This window comes from Camelus dromedarius, chromosome 5 (assembly GCF_036321535.1).
Source record: "Camelus dromedarius isolate mCamDro1 chromosome 5, mCamDro1.pat, whole genome shotgun sequence".
NCBI lineage: Eukaryota > Metazoa > Chordata > Mammalia > Artiodactyla > Camelidae > Camelus > Camelus dromedarius.
In genome coordinates, this window is record NC_087440.1 from 59,408,725 (window position 1) to 59,422,881 (window position 14,157).

Sequence of the window (14,157 nt, forward strand, 5' to 3'; positions counted from 1 at the left end):
AATTGTTTGATAATGTAAAGATTTTTCTGGAAAATGTTAAGAGTGGCAATTATCACATCTTTGAAGACACCTTGCCAATTTTTTTTTATCATTAGCCCTGCTTTGAGATCTCTAGGTCTCAGTAATTTAGTTTGTTCCCAGATTAGGCAAATGCTATGTCACTGATGGAATTCCTAGGAGAGGAAGAGTGATCTCTTCCCAGTATGTAGGACTGAATGATCTTAGATAGCTAGTCAGCTCCAAAAATACATTGGAGGTACAGATCCACCAAGATTTGCGCGATTAAAAGGCCCAAGTGGAAGCAGAATGCTTGATCACTTCCTCTGAGTATGTCTGATTACCAAGAATGGATAAAGTGCTGTCTTGAATTTCCCAGGAATCTCATCAAAGATCTAGCAAGCCTGCAGGCTGAATTTAGTCCTCAGGCATATTATATTTGGCTCAAATCTTTTTTATTTTTAACTGATTGCCAACCCAGAGTTATGACATTTTGAAAGAATTCAATTTCTGGCTTGCCTCGAAAAATCAGAAGACCTTGCTACATTGGATTCACATTCTCACGTGTCAGCAACTGTCCAGAGCTGCGTAGCAGCTGCCTCATTTTGAAAGAGGGAAATTCTCCAATATATTACAGTCTTTATACTTCCTGTTGTCTTGCACTCAGCCCATTTCATGTTATTGCATTTGAAACATTTTGCTTCAAGTTTTAGATCTGAGAATATGTGGGCTCTTGTGTTTTCTGCTCTGAATTTTATTTATTCCTGGGCCAGGGATGTTCAAGGTTTGATGTATGCCGAGCTGATACACTCTGAAAACTACATTATTTCCTTTTATGCAGTACAGCATTGGCACCACATACCTCAAGCTGTCTTAGTCTACCTAACAAAGCAATGTGGTAAAAACCAGTAAAAAAAAAAAAAAAGGAGAATGAGACCAGATAAATTCAATTTCAGTTTTTTGGTACTTTGATAACCATTGATTACTAGCTTTTTAACAATTTAACTGTTTAAAAATGACTGCCAAGAAAACTTACAGAAGTATTCTTTATAGTAACCATGGAACTATTAAAGAAAGGCTTTTTATGTGATGATTATTAGTTTTATGTATTACAAATGACTGGCAAAATGTATTCTTTTCAGTTCCTCTTTACTCGACTTCTGTATCTGTTTTTTAGTAATAGTTAATTGGATTTTAATAAAATACTGATCCTTTTATTTTATTTCCCCTTTCATCTTCTGAATACATTTGTTCTTTTATAGGTTGTGGTGGCAGGCACCATAATAATTCAGAATATTGGAGGTAAGCAATTGAAAGTGCACTGCTTATGCATGGATGTGATGGAAATGATTTCCTCCTTTGGTTTCTTGCCTTATTACAGGTCTAGCTGAGAACCTGCACCTCTGTAGACATATCTCAGAAACCCTGTGTGTTGTCGTCATTACTTTTTTTTTTTTAAGATCCTTTTTAGCAGCCTTTGTAGGACAACAGCTTCTAAGTTCAGTTGTAGCTAACCCCTTGATTTCAGTCTTGTTATTAGGTCTGTCTGCAACACACCTCTAAAGCATTGGCTTTCTGTAGTTATGATAGTGGTGAGGTATAGCTTGGAAAACCTCTCCAGGTGATTCTGAAATACCTCCCCTCCACTTTTGTCCTGATTACCCCCAGTGGTGAATACTGCTCTAGAGGGAGTGGTGGTCCTGACTGTGAACAGTCAGGTGTGGAAAGCAATCTCCTTTTGTAATGAAGAAATTGAAAATGAACACGTGGTTTAAAAAATAGACAAACTTGAGACAGGAAGCATTCTCACATTTATCTTGTATCTTGTTTCCATTGAAAAATGATCCTGATATCAAGAACTAGGTGGAAGCAAAAATTACTATTAATTATTGATAGCTATTGACTAAATGTATTGAACATTTAAATCCAAAATACTATGGGAACCATATCTGTATATGTTGTAAAAAACTTACACGGTGCTGACCAATGTCTTAATTTTCTTTTACCATCGACTGGAAAGCTAAATAAATATATTAGTTTAAAATCAAATACACAGAGAAGGTTGACATGCACTTTGGATCTTACACAAGATCATATGGTCATAGGAAATTTTAATCTCATTTCTTGTATGTAACAGTTCAAAATAATTTAAAGATGACAGCTTTAATAAAGTTTTACTCTGATACTCAAGAGATCTGAGCTGTTTCACTTATTGTTTAGCCAAATTCCATCTTTAATGTCTTTCTTGGTCAAGGGAAAAATTAACATTCCAACAATAAATTGTATTTGCCATTGTTTTGGAAATCCTAAACATTTGTGTTTTAATTATTTAAATTTTCATGAAAAAAAATGCTATTGAAGGAGAAGAATGCTCTCTTAGACATCATACCAAATAATTTCCTTCTAACACACATTACTTCACTCTTCACATTAGCAGTCAGTAACCAGTCTTTTCCCTCATGAATGTATAAAATGCCATTGATTTTAAAATCTGCTTTGGAATAATTTATTTTATTTCAGCAAGTATGTATTGCTTAAACGTACACTCAGTGTCGCTAATGTGAAAATATATTTGGATATTTTCAATCCCTCATTTTCCTCTCTATGTGATTACTAAGAACCATCAATCACATTTTGTTTAGATTAAACTATTGTTTAGTATTTTCTGTAGAATTTTCAGTCCAGGAAATGGGAATCCAGATTTGTGACTGTGCAGAATGGTTGCTGTCATGTTCTCGTATCCTGCACACAGACCCCATCCTCCTCCTGCGACCATGTCTGCAGCTGTTATTGTGCGTGACTCTGTTTTAACACTTGCTGCTATTAGATTGGAGTTATCTCAGTATATGCTTTTCTCCCCCACTGTGTTGTAAGCGCCTCCCGGGCAAGGGTTATGTCTCATTTCTCTTTGTACTCCTGGGACGTAGACGATACCTGGGACTTGATCAACCTTTTTTTTTTTTTTTTTTAACTGAATGGAGTTGAGTATGATTTGTGTGTGCTATATCCAAGTACTTTTTAGTATTCTAGATAGATTTATCAGGAGGTAGAGAAAAGAGGACAGCTAGACTGATTACTGGCTTTAAATATTTGAAAAGCTAAATCTGAAATACAAAAAAAAAAGATACTAATTTAATGTTGTTCTGGAGGACAGAACTGGTTCTAATGGGCAGAAGTCTACAGGGAAGCTGGTTTGGTTTCATGTGGAATACCTTTGTTACAAATTTGTGTGATGATGGGGTGGCCTACACACCTTTGACAAATATTCCTTATCCCTGAAGGCATTGAAACAGCTGGTTGGTCAGTTGTCAGAATGTTCTAGAAAGAATTCCTGCATCTGGTGGCCGATACATCATCAGTTCTCCCAACTCTTAAGTTTGTTGATTTGCTCGCTCGCTTTGTTTTAGAACCTTTTTTAAAAAAGTGACTTAGAAGCAGTCACAGCAATTTTTACTGTCCCTCAAAATCAGAAAAGCTGGTCATGTTTGTTTAGTTTTTAGAATAATGTCCTCATGATTTTCTGTACATTAGTTAAAAGGTTATTTATTGAGAGCCCACTAAGTAATAACTGGAAAATATTTTCAGAGCTTTTTCTCTTCTGTCTTAGCTGGATGTGCATAAATCATTCCTTTATTATAAAAGAATTGGAAGCACGCTCTTGAGAGCAGAACACTGGGTTGGAAGTCAGTTACCTTAATTCTGTCCACTCCAGTCTCTGCCATTGGGTAGCCATGTATGTTGGGGAAATTCCTCCCTAATCTCTTGGCTTCAGTTTCCTCTTTGTTAAATTGCTGGGGGTAGGATGGGAAAAGCAGGAAGCTAAGGTCCCATCTTAACAAAAAATTCCAATTCTAATTTAGCATTTTGATAGGCATGCTAATTCCTTCAGAGCAGTAAACTATTTTTATTACAGGCAAGTTTTGTGAAAGGGTTATATTTGGTTCAAAAGATGATTTGCTCTTTTCTTAGGTATCTTTAACAAATCAGTGACTGTTGCTCCATAAGCTTTCATAGACACTGATCTTTGTCAGAAAGGGGAAGTGTCAGTTCTTAGAACTACCCTTTTGGGCAGCTGCCGAGCCTCTGAGGTTGACATCTAGGAACTCCAGCCTTAAGAAGTAGTTTCTTGATCAATATAAGTTGGGTCTGTGGGAGCCCTTACCAGTTACTACGTTTAGTATGTGTGCTTGAGAAGAAACAGCATACTTATTTGGGGGGAACTTTAATATGTTGTTCATATGACTTATTTAATGTTATTTCTTCAAAATAGAATTTGACTTTTTTCTTTATCAATTAGAAATACTTGGATATTTATAAGATGATATGAAGTGTATAGCATCAGATTAAATTTTGTGCTTCTTACATGCCTATCTGCATTTATAACATAGTTCAGATAGCACGTTTTGAAAGATAGGAAATTCATTATTATAAATGATTGGAGTTTTTCAGTGATTGTTTAGAAATGAAAAATGATATAATAGATTGTGTTTAGGTCAAGCATTCTACTAGACACTATAATTATACTACAAGAACTCGTCAGGGTGGAGGATACTGTCTTCATTTGCAGCGGATGAGATGAATGCTCAGAGGGGCTAAGTGACTTGCTTACCTTCGCCTCTCAGTGAAGCCTGGACTCAGCCCTCACTCTATCTACCTTGAAAGCCTTGGTTCTTTCTGCTGTGATATAATAAATGTTTGAAAAGATATGAAAAGATTAAATGCTGAGGATTTTTAAAACTCCCTGGGGACAGGAACTATTTGTTTTCCTAACTTGATGTAGTTTCTGGTAGAGGAACTCAATAAATAATATATATTGAATGAATGAGACAATTTTAAAAATTCTATTTAAAAGCCTAAGATTTTGCCTCACAGACAATTTTATATACTATATAAATGATATACTTGAAAGCCCGTAGAATGACTTGTAGTTTAGAAATATATAAAAAATGAAAGGTTGAAGATACTGAGAAGAGTTAGATCATATTTCTGTAAAGTAGCAAATAAAAATATTTTGAAATCTGTTGCTTTCATGTTAGGTAATCATGGCTTAGATTAATGCTTCCTAACTCTTTGATTCTTTGTGACATTTCAACATTCTCCGTTTTCTTGGGATTCTACGACCCTGACAAATCTATGAAAAAAATGAAACAGAGACCCTTAAAACCAAGATGATCATGAATTGTCCTTGATCAATATTTGTTACATAGATCTTTCAGTAAGACTCAGTTTACCCCCTACATCTTTGTAGTCCATATGTCTAAGTAATTTACTCATTTGTTTATGTCCTTAAGTACCTAGCACATAGTAGTCATTGAGTATGTCTTACTTATTAAAGGAAGAAAGTAAGGAATGAGAGAAGGAGGGAGAGAAGGAAAAGCCAGCCACCTAGCTTGATCTTCCTTTAAAAGGAAGTGACTGTGCAAGTGAGCATATAGTTTCTTTAGGAAAGAATCTACTATCAGAACTTCACAGAAAATCTTTTTTTCTCAGTGTCAGTCAGACACCAAGTATTAGTCAACAGGGCACGAATGTGGTCTAACAAATTGATTGAAAAAATCTACTGTCTTTGAAAAATCTCTGAACTTGATGACAGAAAAAAAAAAAAAAGACTCACTAAATTTAGCACTCTTATTCTGGAGTTATGGAAACCATTGCCTTTGGAAAATGGAGAGCCACATAGTAAAATACTACTTAAAAGCAGCTCCCAATTGCCTCCCAGCTCTAATGAATTAGGAGCCCCAAATAGGCCAGAGCCAGAGAAAGCCCCCAGCTGCCCGTTGCCCCAGGTGCTGGAGGGGCATTTGCTAAGTAAGAGTCATTGCTGCTGGAACACAAAATCAGAAGAGAAGCATCTGGAAGTTTTAATATTTAATGCTGTTACATGAAAGAGAACTCTGGCTGAGAGTTTAAATTTGGCAGACTACAAGTGGAAAAAGATTAAAAATTGTCAAAGCAAGTAAGTACAGGTAGTTTCCATGTAGTTTCTCTAATTGTGCTGCATCGTGAGATTCTTTTCCTAAAAAGCAAGGTAAGTAGTTAGCTTCACATGTGTTTGAATTCCTGAGGTAGACAACTATGCTAAAATATCCCTAGAAATCAAGCAGAAATCTCCCAAATCATCTTCAGTCAAGCTGGAGAAAGTCCTGATAACTCCAACAAGTACATGATAAAAGTGGTTACTTGATGTTACTTCTGGTGTCATATCTTGCCCAACTCAGAACACAAGGTAGATGGCTCCTAGGAATATGTTAAATTATTATTTTGCTCTTATAAAATACGAAGAAACACTCTGGATAGCAGACTCTTTCCTTAGTTCTTTAAAGTCCCAGTTCTTTAAGGGAGATTAAACATTGGATCACTGCTACATATAATGAAAGGAGAAAGAACCCTAAACATTAGCAGTTTTACTGAAGCCTCCTGAAATTGCTAGAATGACCCAAATTTTCCAGACTGGCAGAGATTCTTCAGACCTTACCCTAGCAGCCTTGATTAACACCTCAGTTTGGGATTCTAAGTTTTCAGAGAAACTCAGCAGCCCTTTAATGTGGTCAAATAGCACAGTTCTAAATCCCATAAACAGAAAGGTATAAATAAGATCATTCTTAGTTAAGAACTATAAAAATGTCAAATTCTCAGTATTTTTCAAAATCATGATTTACTATTAAGTTAGAAACTATTTGGCTTTACTTTCTTCCTGAATCCCCACCCAACCCCACCCCCTTGGGTTACTAAAGTCTTAGAATTTCTAGTTTGTACTGTCTCCTGGGAAGCGGGGATTGGGCATGCTGTTACAACGCCATCTGCTGGTCAGCTCATCTGTAGTCCGACTGCAGTTTTTTTGAGGTCTGAATAATATAGTCCCGAAATTCTGGAAAGTACTGCCTTAGAATGGGGGAGATACAGGAAATTTGGAACGAGAGTCCTTCTCACAAGTAATTCCTTTGACAGAATTTACTGGTTACATGTCATTTTAAAAAGGTTTTGAAAATAATGTATTTCTCAGTAATAAGCTTTATTCAAGTTTACAGGATTTTCAGAATATCAGTAAATATTCTGGTCACTTTTTATTCAAGTTTAAGATCTTGATAAATGATAAAAATAAAGCTGTGTATTTTCCTAGGGTTATGGAGGGAAAAGTTTCTCCATATATTTTGAATTTCATTTGTGCATAAATTAGAGAAATGACATTGTTTTCAGAGTTTTTTTAAAAAAGTTCTTTTTTAAAAAGGTAGAGATTGTGTTGTGTACTATTTTGAGTGGGGAGAGACTTTCAGAGACATTTGGACATTTAGTAGGACCACCAGGTTAATAAGACACATTGAATAGAATAAACCATTTGCTATCCATGACTAAAACCATGTTTGAAGTAAAACTGAATCTCTCTTAGAAGGAAAGGCAAACTTATTCTTTCCTTCCAGAGTACATCTGTTTAGAGCTGGCTGGCTAATCCTTTAAGAAGTTGCTGAACTTCTCCCAAGTGCTGAAAACCTAGTTCTGTTTTAAAAATAGCTGTATGTAGTCTTAGCTTCATATATGTATTTTAAGTATTTAACAAAAAGGATAATTATTTTTGTAAACTAAAGATTTCTTAGGCCTAAAATCCTATTGAAGCTTTGTCTTTTTTTTTTTTTTTTTAGGAGTCTGGGGGAAAATATCCTATGAAAGTACAGGGTTTGTGGGAAGAAGGATTGGTTTTTGTTTTAATTTTTTTTTTCATTTTTAATGTAGTGTGGATTTCTCAAATATGTGAGAGTAGGAAACTTTCTCTCCTAAACTATAGTAATAGCTGTAGATGCAGTAGAATTATAGTGGTCAGTGCAGTAGGGTCTTATCATGAAATTCCTTAGCTTGTCTGGGGAAACTTGACTAATCACTTTATCAACCCAGTTGCAAAACTGAAATGAATTACATTGAAAATACATCTCAAAGTGGAATGAACATTACAAGTGTTTTTAAAGCTTCTAACTAATGTTCTGTGTTGTAGAAATTCTTCATTTTCTTTGAACCCAACTGGTAAACTCAGCATTCAGAAGCAGTTTGTTGTTTAAATGCTGATGAAACAAAGAAAAAAGAGTAATTCTGGGGAGTGGTCCTTCTGATAGACTTTTCTTATTTTTCTCTGCTGTGGTAGATTTCTTCACTTGGCTTCCACACTTTCTCATTAGTGTAATAATTAGTAGTGCAGATTTCTCAAGTCAGACAGGCTGTTTCCACCATCACCAATTTGGATGTTACTTGTTGATGTCTCCATTTCTTCGTCTGGGAAATAAATATCTACCTCACAGCTTTGTGGTGAAGGTTAGATGAAGAAAAACTTGCAACTCACTTAGGATGGGCATCCTAAGCCCCTAAATGCTCCCTGTTCCTGTGGTTCTTCCCCAAACACTTGGCCCTCTCTTGTTTCTGACGTCTCTCCCCCAGCCTCCGCGCTCCTAACTCATGTGTTCCTCTTTATGATTTGATCAACCGGTGTTAATACCTTGCTACTTGGTATTGCCTAATCCAGTTTTACCCTATTTTAGTCATTTCTTAATGTAACAGTTGCTTCTCCACATGGTTTTTAAAGAATACTTTCAACTTCTGTGTTTTGATTAAGCTGACAGATTTTTTATTTCCTTCCCAGGGCAGTTTCCATTAAATTAGTTCTATTAGGTATGTTTGGAATGAAGGAGAAAAAAATACCTATTTAGTTAATGTGCTGAAACTAAATGATTTGTAATGGCTAAGTACCTGTCATCAAGGTATGTCTTTTAGCCCTAATGCTGGTTTTGGTGGTGCAGAGGCCAGAACCACTTCACCTAACCATGGCTCTTACAGATGACCCTGTTCCAGCCATTAATTTAGAGTACAGTGTGGTGTGTCTTATATTAGTCGTTTATGCTATGTATCGATGTCAGCCAAAATCATTTACAAATTCTTGCTTATGACCTGTGTCTAAGATAAGTCCTTAAACACTTCTTTATGCCATTAATAAAAGACATGAGACAAAAGGTGTGGCAGGCAGCTTTTGGATCTAGTGAACCTTTTGGTTGAAAACAATGACTAAATGAGCATTCCTACTGGTTTTGTATCTTTGAAACTTTTCCAGTTTACTTTATTGAGCTGGTTGTTCTTTCTGTGTAAATCTGATTGAGATGTATTTCCTAACTTAACGTATATTTAGTAATTTTTTTGTCTGTTTCTTTCTGTGTCACACATAATATGTTAAGGTGCTAGTCCTTGTGTGAAAGTTCACTCGTGGTTGGGAAAAAATAATGTCGACTGTGAAAAGGATAGTGTCTTCGTTTGTTTTACTTGCTTCGTCAATGGAATTTTTTCCCCATCATGAGTTCTGTGGTTTTGTAGCTCTTAAAACAGACACCAGCATTCTCTTAGAAAGAGGCAGTATTTTACATGTTTTATTATATTTATATCTTGTATGCCAAGATCTTTTTTGAGAAACATATGTTTGGTGAGTTCATATTTCTTGAAATATACATGATTCTTCAGACTGGAGTCTAATGAAATAGGACTCCCATTTGAAAACCAAAGAGTTAAGGCTACAACAGAGGGTAAAAGTGATCAAATGATTAGCCAGAGGCTAATAGAAATTCTGGGAAGAATGACAGATTGTATATTAGAAAGAAATATGATCTCATATTCATTGAAACCTTTTACAACTAAAGATCTAAAAGAAATAATAGAAAATTACTGAAAGAGATGAATGTCTGAAACTTTAGAAAAGCATATGGTATTGGATTAATCCAAGCAAGAAAGACTGATGGGCAGATAATAAATTACATTGTATAGGAAGTCTGCATTCCTTGTTTTCAAGGTACTTGTGTCTTTTTTTTTTTTTCTTGCAAGATATATTTAAGTAGCTCTAGGCTAGTTTCAGAATATTCAGTTCGTGATTTTCATCCTAACACCATATGTGTATGATTCTTTGGAACAGATAAAGTATTGTAAACAAAGACCCCAAATCCTTGAGTGGAGTAGGTTAATCTAAACCTTCCTTCTGTTCTGTGCCAAATTGATAGCATTTTTCCTCATGAGAATATGAACAATGTAGAATATCTTTTCACATACAATTAACTGTAATGCCCCGTAACTAACAGAACTGGAAGAATCGTACTATACTTCTGCTGGGGGAAAAGCTGTGTTTCAACAGCTGTGCTTCTGCCAGGGAAAAAGAAGTAGTCATAAACTAGAAAATGTGAACATGTATATTTTCATTACAGAGAAGTGACTATTTACTTAACTCTCCTAAATTTTACTTTGCCATAAGTACATGTTGTTTTACTTAAAAAAAAATTGAGTGTATATGTTTGTATGTGTAAGGATTGCCTATCTTTATGTAAATTTATACACAAATTAGCATATATCCTTCTTTCTCCAGGATTGAGTGGTCACACAGCACTATAATAATTGGGAAGTTCAGCCACTTTTAATATGTTGATTGAGAAATACACATTCTTTTTCTTAAACTCTCTGAGCTTTTTAATCAGTTTTTCCCCAGATTTTTGCCATTCAGACTTGGCATTCATTTGCGTTCTTAGTTTTTGTAGGTCCAAGGAGAAAGTGAAATGTTTCCTGAAATATAAATAAGTAATAAAATTAACATGCACACAGAGTACACTCTATTCTTCATGGACATATTTTTGTTGGCTCTTTTGTAATATACACTTAATCTCTGGAGGAAAGAGATTATTACGCTGTTAAACCGACTCCAGATCATCTGAGTTTCTATACACTTAAGTATTTAAGTTTAAACTCAGGTATTTACATATAAATGAGTTCTGTATTCTGTAACCATATTAAAACATTTCCTAGTATATGATGGAAAGTTTATAAGATGTGGGTTTTTATTTTTTTATAGCTATACCAGAAATAGGATCATTATTAAAATACTATAAAAGCTAGTTATTTTTTTGGATCCTGTCTGATGGAATATGAGAAATAATGCTAGCTTCAGGTTTTGAGGGCATAATACAGATGAGCCCTGTTCTTAAAATGGAATAAAAGTTAAGTTTTGTCCCTTTAATATACTTAATAGTTTCAGTTGAATCTTTCCTAATCTGTTTTGGAGGACAATTTAAAATGTAACTCATTGTGCATTTTGGTATTGTTTGATGATAACATGTGTCCAAAATGGAAGAGGGGAGCAGACAGCAGCAGACAGAGAGAGAGAAAGTGAGACTTCTGGGGGAGGTCTCTCTCTAGTAAGAAAGAGCAAATAATCGAACTTACTAGCTATGCTTATTAAACTCCTGTTTCCACCTCAATTGTTGCTAAATTGACCTCTAATGCGTTGGACAGGGGGATAACATATGAGAGTTTTTGCAAATCTTCAAACAAAATTTCATTTATAAGTGGTCTATAATCAAGACCCTTTCTCTTATGTAAATAGTTTGCCCTGGACTTAAAATGTAAACAAAAGATGGCTAATGAACTTACCAATTATTCTTCTCTACAAAGTTATTTATTCCTGGTGTGTATCTGTCTTTGAGGATAGTGCAGTATGAGTTAATATTCCACATGTTGTCATATCCCTAATGGATATCTGTGTTTCTGGATAGATTATTCTTTAAATTGTTAAAAATTATAGAATTCTAACAGGCACTCTTTTTATTCTTTTTGCAGCTATGTCATCTTATCTTTTAATTATTAAAACAGAGCTTCCTGCAACTATTTCAGAATTTTTGTCTGGTGACTATAGTGGGTAAGAAAAAATATTTCACATTGTGTCCATTTATTTATAATTCAATAAATACCTACTAAGCCCTCATGGGAAGTAAAACAAATGTAGTCCCTGCCCATAAGACATTTACAAACTAGGCAGGGGCAGAGTAGTTAGAGGGAAGAAGACACTCAGCAGACAATTGGAGCTGCTCGTTATATGCAGAGCACTGTGCTGTGACTCTTATGCGCCAGCGGAACCCTTGCATTCCATGGGGGTGTGGAAGGGCAGGACAGGTGTGAGCTAGCTCCTGGAGAAGAGTAAAGGGGAAATTTCTGTATCTGAAAGACTGAGGGGCAGGGAGACTGAAAGCACTGACAGTAAAGGTCTTAAACACAGAAGGGGAGTGGATAATATACTGTCACTTCTCGGCAGACCATAGTGATACGGGTAAATCATAGTGATAAAGTTACAGCTTCCTTGTGTGAGGTTCCTATTTTGAAGCATGATTTGAAAAAAAATTGCATCATTTCCTGTTTTTTAACAATGTTATAAATAATACTAAGCCATGGTGTATTGCCTTTCTCCTTTCTTATTTTAAAAATACTGGTTTCTAAAGACTATGGACGCTGTGCTCATTTCAGCAGCACATATACTAAGAACTATTGACTCATCTCTTTATGGGAAAAAAAAAACAAATTAATTATACTTTTCATTTTACTGCGAAGAACATGAAATTTTGAGAAAAGCAAACCCAAAAAGACAGAATAAATCCTTTTAATGATCATCATTATTTCATATAATTTCTAAAGGATGACACAAATACCTGTCAGGCTTTTACATTTAAATATGTCGTTATTTTGCTCCAATATTTGAACTTGTTGAGGATTGCAGGGCAAGTTTTCAAAATTGAGTTTTTAGCTTTTCCAACTTGGCTTCCATTTAAGAATTCTACTTAGACAACTGCAAATACACATTTATAAGGAAAATGTGGTACAGTTTAGAGCTCAATAGGAATCATCAAGAAAATGTGTTTGAAAAAAGGTAAGTACGAGCTCTTAATGATTTGAAGACATTGCCATGTGCCTTTGTAGTACTTCACAGTTTACAAGATTTTCACACATTATCACATTTGATGCTTACAACTACCTTGTTTTGTCTGTCGCTTTATCTAGTTACTTTTAAGTTTTATGCTCTTATTTTAATAAACAATTACTATGTGAAATCCCCTTTCCTTTTTCTGTAAAAATATTGAGGACAACTTCTATTACTCAAACGATCCTATGTGGTAAATTTCTTTTATACTTTATGGCTAAGAACACAAGGCAATAAGAGATAAAATAAAGAATGTTAGACTAAGAATAGGAAGACATATTCTATCCATTTCATATTTAGTAATGTCAGGAAATTAATTTAAATTATTTTGGCCATATAACTTAATTTTGAGCCTGAGGTTTCTTCACTTGGCATAATGGTGGTACCAGCACTGCCTTCTTAACAAAGTTGTTGGGTTGACCAAATAAGATATTACACATACACATGCTTTTGTAAGCTGATAGCAGAGTGTAAATGTGGAGAATTCAGAAATTCCTTAATGTTGTATGTCAATTATACCTCAATTTTTAAAAATTCCAATAATTGTAACTATACTAAGGGTTGTTTTTCCATATTTGCTCTGAGTGCCAGGAAGGTCAGAGTCAAATTTGAATGTATTGCATAAACTATGTTAATCCTAGGAGTTGTCTCATGTTCTCCTTTTTCTTGGTCCTGAATTTATGTGTTTTTCTTTTTTTAATTGTCATATGTCTTTGTGGAAGGAAGAGGAATAAAAATATATATACAGTTTTAGAAATAATTGAGGTGGTATGTGACAGAACTGCTGTTAAAACTTAAGTCTTCTTTCTTTAAAAGTGATACTTTACTGCAGCTTCACTTTAAATCAGTTGTCATTTACTTCGTTGGGGTTTTTTTTCCTGTGTGTTTTTAAAAATAAGTAAAAATTAACTCCCATCTTATTCATATTAGTAGAAAATGGATAACAATGTTATTTTGACATGTCAGAAATGAAGTTTTTTAAGTTTATATTTCAAAATACTGTGGCCAATTTGCATCATCTCTGTTACGATGTTTCAACATTGCTTTAACATTGTTTTTAAATTGCTCTTCTTTTTAATAGACTCATCTTGTTTTAAATGTAACATATATTCACTTATATTGGATTTTAAAGTTCTGAAAAACATTAATAAGTGACATATTAATTGGTTAGAATGCAGATTAATCATTAGTGTTTAAAGCTTAATGCTGTAAAATAATTAAGAAACATATGGTAATTGACTTAACTATCTAGGGCAGTTTATTTCTAGGAAGAGTTAACAGAGCAATATTTCTTTTATGAGATCAATATGATATTGATTCACTTTTGTTCTCAGGTTTGGATTACCATAAATTGCAGTTAAGATTCTTCAGGTGTGCTTATTTTCTGTGTTATCCATGAGATTTGA

At 34.5% G+C, this 14,157-nt stretch overlaps 1 protein-coding gene across 2 annotated transcripts in view; it reads left to right on the forward strand.

Annotated features, from left to right (window-relative positions):
- Positions 1-14,157, forward strand: part of SLC38A6 (solute carrier family 38 member 6) — a 59,407-nt gene that overhangs the window by 19,132 nt on the left and 26,118 nt on the right. For both annotated transcript variants that reach the window (XM_010976678.3, XM_064486006.1), the window contains 2 exons: positions 1,260-1,299; positions 11,620-11,698. In XM_010976678.3, coding sequence (XP_010974980.1) covers positions 1,260-1,299; positions 11,620-11,698 — 119 coding nt within the window. The remainder of the gene's footprint in view (positions 1-1,259; positions 1,300-11,619; positions 11,699-14,157) is intronic.